The sequence below is a fragment of the Nipponia nippon genome, unplaced genomic scaffold, assembly GCF_047370975.1.
Source record: "Nipponia nippon isolate SJK-2023a ecotype South Korea unplaced genomic scaffold, ASM4737097v1 scaffold_1, whole genome shotgun sequence".
Classification (NCBI taxonomy): Eukaryota; Metazoa; Chordata; class Aves; order Pelecaniformes; family Threskiornithidae; genus Nipponia; species Nipponia nippon.
In genome coordinates this window covers 58,146,003-58,166,306 of record NW_028262290.1, presented here as the reverse complement: position 1 = coordinate 58,166,306, position 20,304 = coordinate 58,146,003, and the positions used below count along the sequence as shown (strand labels likewise).

General features: G+C 39.0%; 1 protein-coding gene across 2 annotated transcripts in view; it reads right to left on the bottom strand.

Annotated features, from left to right (window-relative positions):
* CEP192 (centrosomal protein 192) overlaps positions 1–20,304 on the bottom strand; it is a 77,221-nt gene that overhangs the window by 39,246 nt on the left and 17,671 nt on the right. For both annotated transcript variants that reach the window (XM_087757281.1, XM_087757291.1), the window contains exons 11-22: positions 20,198–20,262; positions 19,934–20,122; positions 18,855–18,978; positions 17,952–18,082; positions 14,315–15,344; positions 14,081–14,207; positions 12,456–12,627; positions 8,333–9,233; positions 6,366–6,514; positions 2,921–3,151; positions 1,291–1,416; positions 169–312 (exon numbers count right to left, since the gene is read on the bottom strand). In XM_087757281.1, coding sequence (XP_087613407.1) covers positions 169–312; positions 1,291–1,416; positions 2,921–3,151; positions 6,366–6,514; positions 8,333–9,233; positions 12,456–12,627; positions 14,081–14,207; positions 14,315–15,344; positions 17,952–18,082; positions 18,855–18,978; positions 19,934–20,122; positions 20,198–20,262 — 3,389 coding nt within the window. The remainder of the gene's footprint in view (positions 1–168; positions 313–1,290; positions 1,417–2,920; positions 3,152–6,365; positions 6,515–8,332; positions 9,234–12,455; positions 12,628–14,080; positions 14,208–14,314; positions 15,345–17,951; positions 18,083–18,854; positions 18,979–19,933; positions 20,123–20,197; positions 20,263–20,304) is intronic.

Genomic DNA, 20,304 nt, shown 5'->3' with positions numbered 1-20,304 from the left:
GGGGGAGGGAGAGAATTACTGAAGAGAAAAAAAAATAAAACTAGCAACAAAACCTTACTGCTCAAATAGGTAGACTCCCCAAAAATCATCACTGTCAACCCAGATACTCAGAACCGGCATTTCAGACAGCAAGTAACAGGAAGAATCAGTCAACTACAAACTACTCACTTGCCCATCATAGCTTGCATGTATCACATGATTTACAACTGATGGAGCTGCTATCTGAGAAATTGCATCCATCTCAAGCGATTGTTCATTAGAAGGATTAACTGGTTCCTTGGAAAACGTGAAGCAACGCCAAGCTACTGCATTCTGTCAAAGAAATAAAGTATTAAAAGTATTAAATCTCTTATTGTCACTAACAATAATGCTGACAAAGCTGAGAAATACAAGGCAAGTTCTGAATGATCTAGGTAGTTTGGAAAAAACAGTCAAAGATTAGCCTGTAGTTTCAGCTGGTATGTGGTAGTCCAGCAAACCCTCTAAAAATAGTCAGAAACCCTTCTGCAGTAAAAGGAGACAAGCTGAACTGGTTAGTTTAACCCTTTAAGAAGTTTGGCTGTTCAAGACCAAACCTCACTAGTCACCAAGATGACCTGATCCAATCTTAATATAAAGCCAGTCCTTTCTTGTCCCCCCCCCCACATAAGGAAACAAGAACAGGTCTTCCCACAGCACAAAACAGCAGCCAGCCTAGCCAAAAATCTGAAATCTGCATTGCCACAGAGATGCAGAGGAACATAAGGTAGCCTACAATACAGGATATTACTGTCTAGTGGGAGAACCAAGCAAATAGAGTGAAAAGTCCTGCTTTTGCTCCTGCAGAGGAAGAGAGAATATGTTAAACTTGCTACGAAGCAAGTCTGGCTGCTTGTTTGAAGAGTCAGCTGTTCCACTTGAACAGTGGAATACATCTCCATCTTCTCAGAGGGAAGGATTAGGCAACACAACCCTTTTGCTATCTGCTGCCCTGTGCTCTCAAATCAGGCAACACAGAGGCAGCAGTCCATGGCTGGGCTGTAAGAAAAGAAGGAAAAAAAAAAAAAAAAACCAAATAAACTACTAAACAAAGCCCCACACCTATCCAGGAAGCATTTCTGTACCATTATAGCTGAATCAGATTACCACACTGCAAAAAAAAAAAATTATTTCCTGACTAACCAAAGATTTCTTGGGATTCTTACATCTAGTGCCCAGGGTATGTTTCTTAATGAGGTATAAGTGTTTTGGTCTTAAAATTCAGTACCACAAGAAGTTAACTTTCACTTACAGGAAATTTACTGTACTTACGGCATTAATAATAAGTCTAATTGGCACAAAAGCATGGGTTTTGTTGATAAGTTTTAGGGGAAGAGCCTTCCAACTGCCAGAAGTCAAGTCACCAAAATCCAGATAATCTTTTTTTCCTGTTTCCACCTGGTTTTAAGGCAAAGTAGAACTTAAGAGGAAGAAAAACCTCCACAACATACTGCCATACAAAAGCACCAGGAAAGTAAGGATGTTATTCACTTATTCTATCCTCTTAATGCTACACTCGCACACAATACACACCTCCTACCAGGGGTAGGAGGAGTCTAAGAAACACATTTCCTTTGATATCAAAAGGGGTTACATCTAATCGTCTGTCTCCCGTATATTTTGTCTCAAACAATTAAGCCAATCTTAGTGCAATATTTATCCATCAAAACCCAGTACACAACCAAATAATTTTGGCTAATCTAAAATAAAAATAAATTTAAACTATGATTATTGCTAGCAAGTAAGAATTATCAGTTTTAGATAGTTAAAATGTCATTTCAGCAAGTTAAAAGTTCAGAAAATAACTAAGTAGTAAATTTTTTGTTAGCATAAAAACACTTAAGTGTCATGATCTGCAGCAAAATACAGGTTTTATTTGGTACTTTTTCCAATTTCAGGAATATAACAAGACATGCAGAGATATAGCATATAATTTAATTTCAGTTTAAATATGAAGCAAGTTTGAATGAACTATACCATGAAGAACATGGAGAATGATGGATTTTGCCAAACTACATATAAAAAAAGTATTAAAAATTAAACTAAAATTTATGGAAGAAGCAAAAAAATTGTATCCATTCATGTGTACTCAACTAGAATATCATTACTTCAAAACATATACTTAGCCCAAAGCAGGTTAACAGACCACCTTAAAATGGAAAAAAATCATTAGCTGTGATTAATGACTGAAAATTTTACTTTTATCAGCAACATCACAGACTACCATGTAATTTGTTCAGTTACCTCCAAAAGCACCGTCAAGCCCATTTCTGCCTGTCCATACTCTTAAATTTAGGCCTACATAAAGCCAGATTTAGTTCTTAATGTCACACACCATCTCTCACCTTGTTGTTCTTCATGATAAGACACAAGACAAAGTACTTCATACATACACTTACTTTTAATTATAATTAGTCCAAAATAAGAACATACTCTGTGCAACCATAAATAAGCTGAAAGTAATAAGAAAGCAAGACAAAGCCTATTTGATGTAAAAAAATAAAGAAATCCTTACAATTGGAAATAAACGCTTTTTGTTCCATTTTAATGCCCAATGGTATCCAACACAGCAGATACTTGGAAAGCATTAGATGTTTAAGATCTCATCCATTCTTTTAATAATGAAAAAGCAATACCTTTTAAATTTATTCTTTTCAGACAGTTGCATAATAATTCTTCATTTCCAGCTAGGTGCTTTTCCACAACTAAAACATCCTACATAGTCATATAAGCTTCTCAAACATTCTCCTATATTCCCTCCCCACTCCGAACATAAGAAATCCCAGGTTCCTTTGAGGAACAACCTTGCATTCCTATTCTTTTCCAGTGTCATTCAACCATTCATAAAACTCCAACAAAAAAAAAAAAAAGGAAAAAGAAAACACAATAAGCAGCTACTTACTTCTAAATGAGGATTTTCAGCAACCGCTGTCAGAACTACCCTACTTGCCAAAGCTTCTGCCTGAACAATTGTCTCAGCATCTGCAGAAACTGGCCAAGATGAAACATTGAGAATACACTGAAAGATCCCCGAATGACAAGGTAAGAAAAGTATTTTCACATCATTGGTAGAATAGGATCCTACGATGGTTTTGTTCTTGAAAACCAGACATTGATATTTCATGGGATCCATCTGAAAAACAAAGTCTCTGTCATTTTCAACAGGCCTCTTGTCAGAGGACAGCTTCTTTCAAAATACCACATTTATCTGGCACCACTGCTCAACACAGACATTTTGTATATGTTTTTGCTCAGTATTAATTATTGCATCTTCATATTCATGTCCCACTGCCATCTCACTCAACTGTAGGCATTTTCTTTTAATTTAAAGAGTTAGATAAGTCAGCCCAAAAGTTGCTAGGGTTTCTTTCCAGCACCTAGTGTAATATTAACACTGCGATTATAGTATTTATTAGATTTGAAAGTAAATTCATAACTAAAACACTGATTTTTGACAAAGAACAGCAGCAAAATAAACAAAGCCAATTCTACTTGGTACTTTCTGCCATCAAAAGTTCATCATTCGGGGAAGGTCATGGAGCAGATCATCTTGAGTGCTATTACGTGGCACGTGTGGGACAACCAGGGGATCAGGCTCAGCCAGCATGGGTTTATGAAAGGGAGGTCCTGCTTCATTAACCTGGTCTCCTTCTAGAACAAGGTGACCCGCTTAGTGGATGAGGGGAAGGCTGTGGATGTTGTCTACTTGGACTTTAGTAAGGCCTTTGACACTGTCTCCCACAGCATTCTCCTGGAGAAGCTGGCTGCTCACGGCTTGGATAAGGGCACTCTGCACTGGGTTAAAAACTGGCTGGACGGCCGAGCCCAGAGAGTGGTGGTGAATGGAGTCAAATCCAGTTGGTGGCTGGTCACGAGTGGTGTTCCCCAGGGCTCAGTGTTAGGGACGGTCCTGTTCAATATCGTCATTGATGATCTGGACGAGGGGATCGAGTGCACCCTCAGTAAGTTTGCAGATGACACCAAGTTGGGTGGAAGTGTTGATCTGCTGGAGGGTAGGAAGGCCCTACAGAGGGACCTGGACAGGCTGGATCGTTGGGCTGGGGCCAACTGTATCAGATTCAACAAGGCTAAGTGCCGGGTCCTGCACTTGGGTCACAACAACCCCATGCAACGCTACAGGCTTGGGGAGGAGTGGCTGGAGAGCTGCCTGGCGGAAAAGGACCTGGGGGTGTTGGCTGACAGCCGCCTGAACATGAGCCAGCAGTGTGCTCAGGTGGCCAAGAGGGCCAATGGCATCCTGGCTTGTATCAAAAATAGTGTGGCCAGCAGGACCAGGGAGGTGATAATGCCCCTGTACTCGGCACTGGTGAGGCCGCACCTCGAGTGCTGTGTTCAGTTTGGGGCCCCTCACTCCAAGAAGGACATCGAGGTGCTGGAGCGTGTCCAGAGGAGGGCAATGAAGCTGGTGAAGGGTCTAGAGCACAAGTCTTATGAGGAGCAGCTGAGGGAACTGGGGTTGTTTAATTTGGAGAAGAGGAGACTGAGGGGAGACCTTATTGCTCTCTACCTATTGCTTTTCTACCTGAAAGGAGGTTGTAGCGAGGTGAGGGTCGGTCTCTTCTCCCAAGTAACAAGCAATAGGACAAGAGGAAACGGCCTCAAGCTGCGCCAGGTGAAGTTTAGGTTGGATATTAGGAAAAACTTCTTCACCGAAAGGGTAGTCAGGCACTGGACCAGGCTGCCCAGGGAAGTGGTTGAGTCTCCATCCCTGGAGGTATTTAAAAGACGTGTAGATGTGGTGCTTGAGGACATGGTTTAGTGGTGGACTTGGCAGTGATAGGTTAACGGTTGGATTCAGTGATCTTAAGGGTCTTTTCCAACCTTAACAATTCTAGGATTCTATGAAAGATGGGAGGAAGAGGTATAGTGGAAGAGTAATAGAAAGGTCAGCGGATGGAGGTCACCAGTAAATCCTAGTACAGATGCCTTAAAGCTTCTGTTGTGAACATACTCATAGATAGCCTTCGAGCAGAAGCAACAGACCGCAAGTCATACTCAGTGTATCTCAGAGTTAACTTGACTGAAAAAAATGGTTTTTAATTATATTGTGCCGCAAACAAATTAAATGTATATATTTATTCATAGCAACAACTGTAAATGGGACTGTCAACTGTAAAGTAATTTCATGAAAAAAATCACCTCCTGGTACACAGAATCTCAGGTGTGAAGAGCTGCATAAGAGCCCCATGATACTGAGTGACTAGAAAAATATGTAAGAAATCTTAACTCTCATATACACGTGTATATATACACACAAACACAGAATTGTGGTTTGGTGGTTTTTAAAGAGGCAATATTTAGAGAAAACAAGAGCAAAACCAGAAGTCATATTCCTGAAAACACACATGCTACATCTGCTGGAAACATATATCTATGGAGGGATATAATAGGATAAGACTTACAAGCAACAATATATAAAGTGAATTATTGTCCATTATTTTTCTGTAATAAGGACCATCAAACAAAACCAGCAAGAACCAGATTAAAAAAAGGAAAAAAAGCAGTAGTGCATAGAATCCACAACTGAACCGAACCAAACTGTGGACAACACTACAAAATTTCAAAAGATTAACTAGATACAGAGCAGACTACGGAAAACTAAGAAGAACAGAAGTAACATCTAGCTCAGAAGTTCCCAAGCACCAAAACACCAGAAGCTCAGAGTATACTATGCTTGTTCTGTTGTTATATTCTTTTCTACTAAGAGTATTCATCAATAAAGGAAACTGAAGTATACTGACAGACCTTTAATCTAACTCATTCTCATGTTCTTGAGATCTTTTACTTCTGGAACAATTACTATGATGACAGAATTAGATAGAATTTAACAAAATTAAAGCACAAGATGCCCAATCTATGGCCTGCAAGCTACATGTAACCTGCAGAACAACCCAGCTAGCTTGAAGCCTGCTCCAAATATTTCTCATTCTCTGTCATACAAGATCTCCTGATTGCAAGAAAAATGGGAGCAAACTGCACAAAATGTTTTACAGTAACAGTCCTCAGTGTGGATGCTTTCTCTTCTAGGGCTGACTTTTCTTGCATACAAAGGTGGGAATGAATAAGCAGTAAATTCAAACCTACCACACTTTACACACGCAAAACAATTCTACAAGTCAGTCCCATCATGTGGCATTTACCTCTCTATGCCTACTTGTTGGAGTAAGTCAGGTGGCCTGGCTGAAAGAGGGTAGCACTGCTTTTGTGCATATTAACTATAAAATGGGAAAAAACTACAAATCTGTACAGAGGGCTCTAATTTTACATATGACATCTGGTAATATTACAGGCATTATTCCTATAGCTTTATTAAAAAAATCTCTTACCTTTTCCCCATTAACTGAAACACTGAGTATTCCAATGCTGACCTGCAACCACCGATCAGTTGGATTAAAAATGCTAAGAACCGTCTGTGATGCAATCCCCACGCAACAGGCATTAGGGAACTTCAGTTCTTCTGGTACTTTTACATGTCCTTTGGAAGAAAATATGCTCCTGTTAGTTCCAAGTACCTAGAAGCACATCAGTACTCAGGCTGCCACTGTGTCAAGTTTATAAACTCATTTGACTAATGCTTCGTTATGGCAAGGAAATGTTTGACTCCTACAGTTTTCATAAGAATGTTTTCCACAAGCCTGATGCTCAGAATTTCAACCAATTGTTTCTAATTTGCATCTTACTTGGAGTTCTCCCATCATGAACAAAAATACTTATGGAAATAGCACATCCCATGCAAACACTAACCTTTGAAGTGTGTATATATATACACACACCTTATATAAAATACTCAGTGTTCTCAATTTAATCAGTACTAGCCCAACTCAGAAAATGTGAATATCAGTATCAAATCATCTTTAGAACATTCACACCAACCAAAAGGAAGATCTGTTTTTACCAGAGTATAACTGTTACCTAAAAAGGTGTTCAGGCATATTTTGCTGCAGAAAAAACGGAGTACTCCTAGGGTAGATTTTTGCTGTAGAAGTGTGGCCGTCAAAAGTTATCACCAAACCAAAAAGAAATCCTACTTCAAATATTTTACTTCCAGGAAGTTGTTACTTCTAAAATATTCAAAATAACGCTTTCAGAGGAATTGCAAAATTATAATGACAACTTGAAACTCAAATGGAGGTAAGAGTTCTCTGGCACACCAAGGATCAATCTTCACTGCATCCAGAAATCTACTAATGGGTACTCGTGTCAAATTAAAAATTTGACTTCTCAGAGACACACATAATCACCTGAAGCAGTTTTAGTTACTTCAGCAACAAGCTTTATTTTAAAGCCACACACTCTTATTCCCCTCCAAAAAAGAAAATTTAGCACAAGTATGAAGGTGAAAATATAAACCAAGACTAGCATCACTGGAAATTAAGTTCAAAAACTCGAGTTTGGCAAAGATCAAGTTTAAACTACATAGATATTCAGAATTCAAAAACATGTACAAAACCCTAGAAATTATGTATATTAGAAACAGGCAAAGAGTAAGATTATTCAAATTTTACTATTTCAAAATGCACTCACAAGATCAATGATTTAGAACAATCAATAAACAGAAAATAACCTATAAACTGTCACAAATTCAAACCTTTAACCCCACTAGCTTGTCCTTTCGTCTGAAGGAATTAGCCAGAAAAAAGTATAGCAAAAAACAACTAAAGAGATCATAGGTTAAAAGAAGTCTTTAAAATGAAACGCTAATTTGTATTGCTTAGGTTTAGAGCTAAGTCAAGATACAGAGAAATAGCAGAAAGTACAGAAGGCACTTGGCAGCTTGTCCTTCCCCTTCATAACCAGAAAACAGCTTAAGCCCTCCACTCTCCTCCTCAGATTTTTTGGCTTAACTGACTGTTAATACCAAGTTAAGCTGGAGCCAGAAATGTCATCTACTTTCCAGATAAAATACAACCGAATTTCCAGAGCATGACTTGTCTTGCCTAGCAGGAACTGCAGCTAGGATTTCTCTCCCTCCTATGAAAGACAGTTCTAGATCCTTTAAACAAACACAAAACCACTGAATGCTGAAGAAGAATGCTGAAATTCTTCTAGATTATGAAAAATTTCTTTTAAGACCATTAGGGAGACTGTAAGAATAGACACTGAATTCAGAAAACATCACTAAATAAGGAAAATTAGTAATACCTTTTTTTTTTTAAATAACAAAGCTTGCATAAAGAATAATTGTGGTTACACTTAGTAGTCATCTTAATTTAATTTACCATTCTATTAGCATCATCATTATTGCCATTCTTGCCCACAGCTGTATTTTAAACACACTCTGAAAAACACTTACCAATACCAGGTGACTTTGCCAACTCCCACTCGTTTCTACCAGCTCCAAGAGATTGTCCAGTACATGATTTTATATTTAAGATATTCTTGTTCCAGGAAGCAGAGTGTGGATTACAAAGTGAAGCTGCACCCAAATTGCCTGGACCAATATTTGGACCTAAAGGAACTCCTACCATTAGTGGATTCTCAACATGGCCTGCTGGGATACCAGAACAAGGAAGCCCTGCTGGAAGACCAAAACCTGCAGAGCTACAGCCATGAAGCTGAGACAAAACTGTATTTCCACTAGATGGTAAATTTCCCAGATACTGTTGTGCAAATGGAGTCCTTGCAAGAGAACATCCTGTAAGCAACGTGGGAACAGAAGAAGAAGTTGCTTGACTCTCAGAGGTAGTGACATGGGATTTAAGGCTTGAAATAGGAACGTACTGTTCACCACATGAGTTTTGATTGAATGGCATATAAGTGCTTAAACCAGGATATACGGGTAATACATTCAAAGACGGTAATCCTTGTCTCTGTGCTTTGCTTGCTTGATCCTGCCATACTTCTTGTGCATCAACATTAACAGAAAGTGGCTGAAAGATGCAGAATTTACTTGGTAAAGGTGATTTAACATGGTCTAGGTCTTTATGATTTGCTGCTACATTTGAAGGAATAGATGCAAGCTGCTTTTCATTCTTCGGAACACCGTCTTTGGACAGTTCTTGACCCAGTACATCATCAAGCTTTCTTTTAAGACCTGCAAGTTCATTTTCTTCTGATTTCTGGTCAATAATAAGCAGTGCTTCTTTTCCATTTCTTTGACACGAGTGGTCTTCCAGATTTTCATTTGTATGTTCCTGCGAAGGAGTTGGGCTGGCTCGAATTATTGTTGTGCTCAGTTCACTAGCATTTTCACTCTAGTAAACAAATACAATATCCAACGTTACAAATTTTAGAAAAGCATAAAACAAGACAGACCTTAATACTGGTCTTGCCATCCAGTATAAATAATGAAGTTTTTCAAGTCTTGTCTGAAGTTTTGCTTTTGTAACATCTGTGGCTCCTCACCTTGAAAAAGAAAACCTGCAACTTCAATCTGTTTGCTAAGTCACATTGTAGCTAGGTGTACTGGGTCTGGCTGGGATAGAGCTAGTTTTGTTCATAGTAGCCCCTATGGTTGCTGTATTTTTAGATTTGTGACCAAAACAATCTTGATAACACACCAGTGTTTTAGCTATCACTAAGCAGTGCTTCCGCAGTGTCAAGGCCTTCTCCATTTCTCACTCTGCCACTCCAGAGAGTAGGCTGGGGGTGGGCAAGAGGTAGGGAGGGGATGCGGTCAGGACAGCTGACCCCAACTGACCAAAGAGAGAATCCATACCATGTAATATCATGCTCAGCAATAAAACTGGGAGGGAATTTTCCCAAAGAAGCTGTTGCTTGGAGACTGGATGGGCATTGGTCTGCTGGTAGTGAGTGATTGCTTTTGCATCACTTTCTCCCCCCTCTCCTCCGTTTCACTTATTAAACTGTCTTTATCTCAACCCACCAGTCCCCCACCCCACCCTTTTACCCTTCCAATTCTCTCCTCCATCCCGCTGTGGGGTTGTGGGCAAGCGACTGGGGGGGGGAGGATCAGCCACCAGCTGAGGTCAACGCACCACACTAGGCGTTAACACCAGAAGAATGCTCTGCTCTCTAAAGTTACCACCAACTAAGAGAGCTTCCACAGATCCAAAAATGTATGACTCTCTATGATTTTATAAAGTCGTTCTCTGGGAAAGTAACTGTACTATGAAAAAAACTTCATAGAGCAGATTCCTAAACTCACTGACAGGTTCACAGATATTACTATTCTAAAAAAGAGACCTGCAGTGAATTTTCTCATTTATTGTATTTGGATCTAATACCACGAAGATTTTCATGTTTAAAAATGCATGAATCATAAAATCATAGTATCATTCAGGTTGGAAAAGACCTTTAAGTTCACTGGGTCCAACTGTTAACCTAGCACTGACAAGTCCACCACTAAACCATGTCCCTAAGCGCCACATCTACATGTCTTAAGTATCTCCAGGGATGAGGACACAACCACTTCCCTGGGCAGCCTGTTCCAATGCTTGATAACCCTTTTGGTGAAGAAATTTTTCCTAATATCCAACCTAAACCTCCCCTGGCGCAACTTGAGGCCATTTCCTCTCATCCTATTGTTTGTTACTTGGGAAAAGAGACGGACCCCCACCTCGCTACAACCTCCTTTCAGGTAGCTGTAGAGAGCGATAAGGTCTCCCCCCTCAACAATAGAGAACAATAAAGTAGCTGTTCAGATTGTTGTAGAAAAGTAAGCTGCAAGTTACAGTCCTTTAAAAAGGGCATTCAGGGCAGCTGCCTGAGGTGAGATGGCTCACCAGGCCAAATCAACCAAACAAGAAATTTAAAAAATCATGTCCCTTTGACAACCTGACCCTAGTATGAAAGGGAGAGGGCACCACTGGTTAAACAGACTGTGCTATAGGAAGTATTCAGGTCTGAAGATAACACCAATACAAACATTCTTGTTGTCTGTAAGAAGCTTCAGGCAAGGGACATGAAAGTGGCTCTTAACAAGTACAAATGAGATTAAGATCTCTGTCTCCCTCCCTCTGTTCGCTCGCTCTCTCTCTCTCTCAGATTACTAACCTAAAAGAATACATTAACACTGCAGCCTTATAAATGGGACTTATAAATGTACTCATAATATAGATGTAAAACTTTGGCAAAGTACTTGAGGATCTCCTTCCCAAACTACCCTGGGGAACAAAGACAACTCAAACAATAACATCTCTTCAAGACAGAGGGGCAAACTAGTATGCAGCCAGTTACACCAAAGCATCAAGAGCCACCCGTTTGCATGAGACGACAGGAATCTAGAACCATAGGCATTTCAAACATGAAATAGACCCAAGAGCTGATGCTATGCCAGCACTGACTGCAAGCAAATACCCATTTAAATTTGCCCTTGGGTTCCTTCCTACAGGACTGCGATTCCCACTGCAAACATCAAGATGGAAAAGAACAGATACTCCCTGTGTAACTCGAGCAACTAGACCTAGAACAAAATGGGCTATAGGCCAGAACACACGCTTCCTTCTTCCTGACGCTTTCAGCATGAAGGAACATTGCTGCTGGTGTTCCTATAGGAAGAAGAGAAGGCTTCACCAAGCTTTCACTAGCCACCAGTTCTGAAAGCCTCACCCTCTGCACATGAAAAAAAAAAAAATCCATAGTAGAGAGCATTTCTATTTCCTGTGTTAGATGAATCCACAACTGATAAAGATATTACAAAATAAATGTAATGACTCAGATTTACACCGATATGGATGCAGTCAGAGAGGTTCTCCAGGTTTTGTTTGTTTGTTTTTTAAAGTTCCATCCACAATTCCACACACTTTGGAAGAGGGGAGGCATAACAGAAAGATTCCAGATTCCAAAGAACTCATGGCTTTAGATAAAAGAATGCCAATTATCTTCATCAGCATAAGATTACAAGTCTGAACAAAAGTTTCACACTCAGAGTACACTCTTTGCTCCATAAGAACAGTCAGAATGACTGTCAGAGGTAGAAAATGAAATCCTTCAGTCCTGAAAAAAGAAGTTAAAGGCTGAAATATGTATTTATAAACATTACTACAGAGAAGAAAAAAAAGGGGAAATATTTTCCCAACAGCTGAAGCTGAACAGAAAGGGAGCCTCAGGGGTGTTGAAAGCAGAATACTGCACTGCATTCCAAGAACAGAATGACTTAACAAACAAATGGGGGGGGGAATAATCAAAGAGGAAAAATACACCAACTCTAACTTTTTTCAAAAGTTAGTAGTTCTTTGAATGTTTTACTATGTTTATATTCATTAGGGTTTGTGCATTTAACACAATCTATTTCAGAATTTAAATTTCTGAAACTCAGGAGTGGGGGAGAAGCAGAATACCTTTTTCCTATGCACAGCATGTCCTAAACTGTTCCGAAACCCTTAAGGCTTTTCTAATTTAGAATTATTTTGACCATTTAAGGGTTTGGTGGCAAGGGAGAGGTGTTGTCTTGTTTGTTTATTTGTTTTAAAGAAAGGGAATTAATACACATTTACAGTTCAAGATTTTCTTACCCAGTATATCTCCGGATTACGTATTACAGCTGTGTTCTTAAGGGTACTGTCAGATCCAGAGACATACGTTAATCTGCTCATGCTAGGACTTGAGTAAACTGACTGAGGTAGTACACTCTCTTTGCAAGAAGACTCCTGATAACGTAACGTGCAAGTAAAGTCAGTTTCAGACCTGAAAAACAGATTCAAAGTATGTCAGTATTAGAATACATTTCTAATGCTGCCCCCAAGAAAATCAATGCTACACATTAGCTATACTATTCTAAAAATCAACTTACTTAGCCATTCTGTTTAGTACACTCAGTGGAAATGAGAAATCAACTCTCAGTTAACCTGTACAAGTTCTGGCTTTGATGTACATAAAACTCATTTTCATTAGATATAAATCCATAAGGCAAAGCAGAGTTCGACAACCGAACTCATATGCTAAGGTCACAGAAACAACACAACAACTTATTAAAAGAAAAAAAGGTGAATCAATATACTTGTATCTAACTAGATGGAAGAATGTCAAATGAAATCATTCAACATCCCAGGCATCACGCATTGGTATTTCCTATTCATTGCTGATATTCTCTTCATTTCACACACCTGAAAACAGGGGTTCTCTCACAGCTTTGGCGAACAAGAAGAGATAACATGAAAACAATTAAAGTCACTGACAATTTTAACTGGAAATCCTAATGTCTATATAACACACTTGCAAAAATACACATACTTCTGCACATTTTAACTTCTGAGAAATGCCACAGTCTGTAATTCTAATATCACGTACAACACACTAACTGTAGTTAAATATCAAACAGTGAACTTAAAAGTTAAGGCAAAGAAATCAGTTGTCTCCTCTTTTTATGAAATGTATATAGCCATTGGCTACTGGCCATGTTTATACGTTTAAGACTACACAATCAACTTAGTTGTAATCTTATAGTTTATGTAACACTTACTGTTACAGGAGCTTGTTTAAAAAAACATTACCCTTTCAATTGCTAAGGAAGCCTTAAATCTTAGACACAAGTTGCAGTCTCAAAATATGACGTGGTCAAAAGCAATACAAATATTTCTACCTATCCTCTCTCATAACAAGCAGTGGTACAATCAGATAACCAAACTGAGTGAAATATTTGTAAGTTTAAAAAAACCCGACATCTTCTTTGGTCTATACAATGTCAAGCTTTGTTATCATATAATTAACATCATAACCCCCAACCCAATAGCTTTATTTGCAATAGATGAATTACACTAGAACAACAATTAATAAATATGGGATTTTATAGCTCCATCAACACAAAGTTTTAGGTATCTGAGGCATATGACTAGCTAACAGGTTGAATATTTTGTATTCTTGCATTACTGGATAATCCAGAGCAGAAACAGCAATGTCCCTACCCAGCATCTCTGTCTCATCAGGCCAGCGAGGAAAATAAAAAGTTAACAATTGCTTAAGACTGCTTCCCCATACAGATAATAAAAGCAATCAGAAAGCTTAGTCTAAGAATGAAGTCTTAGCCTAATAAAGATCTTCTATAAACTGAGATCAAGGACAACATTCAAACTAAAACTTGATCCCTCAAAAATGCTCATGAAGCATTAATAATTCTTATAACCTGCACCAAGAAATTTACCCCGAAATTGCTGTTCCAGAAGTCTCACTAGGAGAAGAGTGGATTAGCGGTGAAGTTGAAGGTCTGAAGCTATACTGCTCATCCTCTAGAGGCTGCAAGTCACATTCAGGTAGAATGGGTTTATGCTCTGGTAAATAAACAGAATTTAATAACGGTATTTATTTAAGCACAGGGAACAAGTCTACTGTCAAGAAAAGCCTTTTCAACTGCTTACATTTATATAGGTTTACTTACCAGTACTAATCTGGGAAGTTGGAGAGAGCTTCCCAAAAGTTACATGTTTCGCATTCCCACCACAAGCAGTACGGGCATCTTTGTTTCTCTTCTCCGTTTTTGCATTTTGCTTCTTTTCATCATTGTTCAATTTCTGCATAGGCTTTGCTGTTGTAGGACTTACTGAGACATATTTACTAGATTGCTTGGCAGGTTTTACGTTGCTGAGTGACAGAGTGTTTCCTGTACTTCCTTCCACCAAATCGTTACATGGTTCAGGAACAGCATTTGTTGCTCGATCTAGTGTTTCTGAGTCTTCCCTGATACAACATCTACTACTGACATCATTGGTCTGGTAAGCAAGCGGACTTCTCTGTGCTACTTCCATTTTTGCTGCTAAGGGAATTCCACGTATCTGTGCTTCATTTCCAGTAGGTGAGGTTTGGGTAACAAGCATATCTGATCTAAGATCAGCATTCGCTGACTGTAAATGTTTACTATTTACTAAATCTGACAACTTTTCTGAACTTTTAACACTATTTGCAGTCACGTCTTCATGGTTGGGAACACCAGACAGACTAGTGAAATTCTGAATATCATTTTCTTCGTTAAAATAATCCAGAAATCGCTTCTCTATTTCTTGCTGCTTGCTATGATTATTTATCAAGTCGTCTGCAAGAGTATCTTTATTTTTATCTTTACTCAGTAAAAAGGTATCAGGCATAAGGTTCTGGACAGATGCTTCATGTTTCACAATACTCTCATATTCACTTTCATGTCCAATCTCATCTGTTTTTTTGAGGTATTTTTCCATATCAAATGCACTATTTTCCACAGTGCTTGATAATACCTGATTAGCAGAGAGTTCCATCTCTTTAACAGTTCCAGGAAGGAAACATGTTCTTTTACTTTTATTAGAGAGTGCCATCATCATAGCAGCTAGCTGGGAAGGATCAGCACTGGAGGAAGCATTAGCAATAGCAGAGGCAATTGTGCTAATACTCAGGACAGAGTCAGAATGATTAGATAAGCTGTCTTCATTAATTCCATCCTACAACAAACCAAAATGAGTTAAGCACCAAGTTAAGAAATTTTTGTTTAGGGTTTTGTGTTTTGGTAGTTGGGGTTTTTTTTTATTATTATTTTGCATTTTGGTATATGGTAATATATTAACATTTCTTGTTGTCACATGTTTAATCGACTGCCAAGAAGGAATACTGCAATAAGTGTAATTCTCATTGTACTGATTTTTTTAAGTCTACTCCACAAAATTTTTTTAAAAGATTAAATAAAGATTGCCTGCTAGGAAGCCTTAGTTCCTGTAAAACTTTTAAAAGCCTAAAATGTTTTCATTCAGTTGGAAGAACTGGGAGTAAAATATCATCAGGAACAAACACAGCAGAAAGGAAACTACCATGACCAAATAGACATTATCTTCCCAATTAACTTTAAACCATCTGCCTCTCTACAAGGGGAAGACAAAGCTATTTCTACAGTTTTCTCTATCACTCAGGTCTGATTTCGTCTTTAGTTTTCACATTGGCTGTTGTTAGCAAAGGGCATGGAATAAGTAGCCAGTCATGTCCAGACCACAATCTCTAACCACCTCTCTTAGATACACATACATTCAGGAAGAAAAGAAAACATCTGTCCTCCTGTAGATATGCATGCATATCTTCATAAGATCCTCATAAAAAGACTGATGAAGTATGGGGCAGACAAGTGGACCATGACTGGACTGAAAACTGTCTGCTCAAAGGGTTGTGATCAGCAGCACAAAGCCCAGCAGGAGGCCAGCCACTTGCTAGTGGAGTACCCCCAGGATCAAGACTGGGGCCAGTACTGTTCAACGTCTTCATTAACGATGTGGATGATGGGGCAGAGTGCACCCTCAGCAAGTTTGCTCATCATACAAAATTGGGAGGTGCAGTTTATATACCAGGAGAGTGGGCTGTCATTCAGAGGGACCTCAACAGGCTGGAAAAAATGGGCCGAGAAGAATCTCATGAAGTTCAAAGGGAAATGCCAAGACCAGCACCTGGATAACCCCATGCACCTGTACAGGCTGGGGACCAACCAGCTGGAAAGCAGCTTGGCAGAAAAGGACTTGCGGGTCCCAGTAGACATGTAGTTGACCGTGAACCACCAATGCGCCCCTTGTGGCAAAGGAGGCCAACAGCAACCTGGGCTGCAGTAAGAAAAGAGTTGCCAGCAGGCTTAGGGAGGTGATCCTTCCCCTCTACTCAGCACTGGTGTGATCACATCTGGAGTGCTGTGTCCAGTTATTGACTTCCCAGTACAAGAGAAGACATGGACATACTGGAGAGAGTCTAGTGAAGGGCCACAAAGATGAGTAAGAACTTGGAGCATTTGTCATATGAGGAAAGAGTTGGAATTGTTCCGCCTCAAGAAGACAAGGCTCAGGAGGAAATCTTATCAATGTGTATAAATACCTGATGGGGAGAGGAGAGAGGCAGGGAGGGGTAAAGAAGATGGACCCAGACTCTTCTCTGAGGTATCCAGGGAGAAGAAAGGAGGCAATGGGCACAATCTTAAATACAGGAAATCCCACGTAAACATAAGGTAAAGATTTTTAATGTCAACATGATCAAACACTGGAACAGGTTGCCCACAGAGGACCCAGAGAGACTATATAGAGTTTCCATCCTTGGAGATATGCAAAACGTGACCAGACCTTGATCAACCTGCTCTATTTGACCTGGCTTTGAGCTAGAAGGGATGGACTAGATGATCTCCAGGAGTACCTTCTGACCTCAACCATTCTGTGATTTGCCTGTGTTTGAGAACATTTTAGCATCCGTATCAGACTGAGGGCTATCTAAACTTGTGCAAATTGAGGGCAGGGTAGATTAGAATCTGGATATACATTATCAAAACCCCAAATTACTCATTTTGTATCTAGAACAATAGGGATAAGGATAAATTAGAAAGAAAAGCAATTAGGGCAGCACACAGTCAGATGAGCAATCCAACCAGTCCTTCTGCATTTAAGTCTGCAGCCTTCATCATTTGATCAGCTAAACCAAGTCAAACTCTCTAGCTACTGATTCCTTTCAGTGATGATGTAGGAGAAGGGCTGTTTCTGTAACTGAATGGGTCTGTATGTGTTCTGCCTGATCAGAAAAAGAACGCGACACATTAAGGCAGAGAAAGTAGGTGTCCAGGATTACCAAATTGAAAATACACCTTTTTCAGACTTACACCATGTCAATATTTTTGAATTTTATCACATAAAAGACTTTATTCACATGGTAAATACAAGTTGTTCCATTAAAAAAATAGAAGGGAAGACATAGCTGAAATTCAGAAACTTGATTGCAGAACATCAATAGCCTAGGAATCTCTGAAAAAATTATGGGCTGACAGACCAAGCAACTCCAAAAGTGAAGTAGGGAGGAAAAGGAAAATGAGCTGGTGATAGTAACACCTGACTCACTACAGGATCATGGCATGCTAATGAAACTACCCTAACAAACAGTGGCATCTGCTAGGATTCAAATGATCGGTATAAAAAGCAGTGAGCTGATATGAGAGTCCAAATGTAGCTGTATTCAAAGCACCAACAATAATAACTGGGGTTATTTGAATTTTGTTCAAGTTCATAGTTGCACTTAATAGAAAAATACAAGAGAAATACCTTTGCTTTACTTTTGGTAGCAGCTTCTATATTAATGCTTTTATGTATTCCAGCTGCAGTATCCATCCTATGCCGTTCACCTTCACAGCTGGTAGAATTTGCATGTTCTTTTGTTTGTGCTTCTACGTCATCTAAGAACAAAGAAAAAGACAGGGAATTAATTTACAGTAAATTGTCTAAACACCTGCGTTCTTGGGATATACATGCTCCCTTAATGCTCTATAGAAAAAAGAACTGTTAAAATTGCACAAATCCAAATACTACAAGCATCAATTATTACCATATATAAGCACCAAAATGTGTGTTGTGATCTTTACATATAAAATTTTGGAGGAATCTCCTAAATTATTACTTTAAGTTAAGCAGATACCATGGGAGTGTAACTTTTTTTTTTTTTTTAAAGATGGCAGGAAAAAATGTGGACTATGTTTTATGCACACACTGTCAGCTCAGCTATAACCTGAACTGTTTTCCTTCTGTCCCTATATCTTCTATACCTATATGAGCAAACAGACCAATGTTCTGGGGTTTTTGTTTGTTTGTTTGCTTGCTTTCTGGCAACACATTTATACAGCTTTTTCAACAGCAAAACTCTGAACAGACTTTAATTATTACAAGATATTCTGGTAGCTATCCAGTATCTGGAAATGCTGAAATATCCAAGACAATTTAGGATACTACTTAGTATTAGAACGTTCTCTCTTCTAAGTGTTTAGGTTCTGTGTTTTTCTGGGGGAAGGGGGTGTGGGGGAGGTGCTCACAGCAAAAAAGATATTTGGTGAATGAAAACTAGAGTCCTTCTATCAGGGATTACTCTTAATAGTCTTTAATAACTATATACAAGTAATTCTTAACTACTGTTACAACCACTGTCTCGGGATGACTCTTCTGTTCTATAATTACCTGGAAACACCTCAGATAATTGCGAAATCTCTTGGCCAGTGTCACCTCCTGATGAAAAAGACTGCCTTAGCAAAGCAACAGGTTGCCTTTTCTTCGGAGATGTAATATAGTAACCAAAAGATGGCTATAAAAAAAAAAAAATACCCCGGATTACAGCATGAGTAAATTTAATCATTAATAAATAGGTTCAGTGGGCTAGCAAAGCAGTTTCAGCCACAGTGCCTCCCCAGTTGGTGTTTGGCTCTCATACCACTGAGAAATAACATATGCCTCCTAGCATTGCAAATGCCTAATCCAAATACATACGCTTCCAATATATACATAAAATAAACTAGCAACTTATTTATACCAGTTAGACAAAAGAAAGTACATATGCTGTCATCATCTCTGCCTGGAGCATGCTCTGCCGCTCAGCCTCTTAATGCGCCAGGACAGAACATGCCAACTCTATCATAAATTCACCAGGACATGACTGAATTACACAAGTATATTTGACAACTTCTTCCCTTTGTACACACTTCCCCACTTTTTTTTTGTCTGCAACACAAATGAGATACCATCTACCAACAGCAGGTAAGAGACAGGTATCAGACAGATGCACAAACCATACAGAAGTATGTTGGTACATTAGAGTCTAGATGACTACATTTTTACTGGTCGGGCATTTGCCTAGATAGCACATCAACTATTAACAGCCATTGAAAGATACCCTCACTGTTCAAATAACCCTGTCTGAGCAGCATTTCATTCAACTACTATGTGGATCATTTGCTTGGACCGCCAACACGCACCCTGTATATGGTGTACTTTTGTTTCTCTAATCCTACACATAATTAGTTCCTGACCAAAAGGTGACGATCAAGATTCATCAGTAACACCAGCCAGCCCTTCACATCAAAAATTCTAAGTGGGAAACAAAAGCCAATCCGGACCTGTCATGCACAGAGAATTTCCTTCACAAGTGAACTTAGAAAAGTAGTTCTTGGAAAGAATTAGTTACAATATAAAAACACAAAAGTAGTACTAGCTGTTGTTCTTGTCCTTTCCTTGTGTCTTAATATTAACATTAAGATACATACCCGTTTCACATCACTGCCTCCACCAAGACAACCAAGAGCTTCAGATCTCTGACCAAAGAACTCCCCCAAAGACAAACGTAAATAACTGGCATCTTTATCAAGATCAGATGTTCTCAGCAGAATGCAGCTATTGGCAGATTTCCATGAAGTATCTGCTAATTCAGATGCATTTAGAATGTCTTTTTCCGCCTGCAAAGACATTTCAGAAGGTAGCTTGCAAATAAATTAGACAACTATTCTGTTTACATTGAGATAATCACTTACCTGCACAAGTTTGTGTGCTTTCTCAAATTCTTCCTCGTCTTGTGCAATCATAGCTGCTGCTTCAGCTTAAAAACAAAGAGAACATTCATTAAAATAAGGCACAAGTT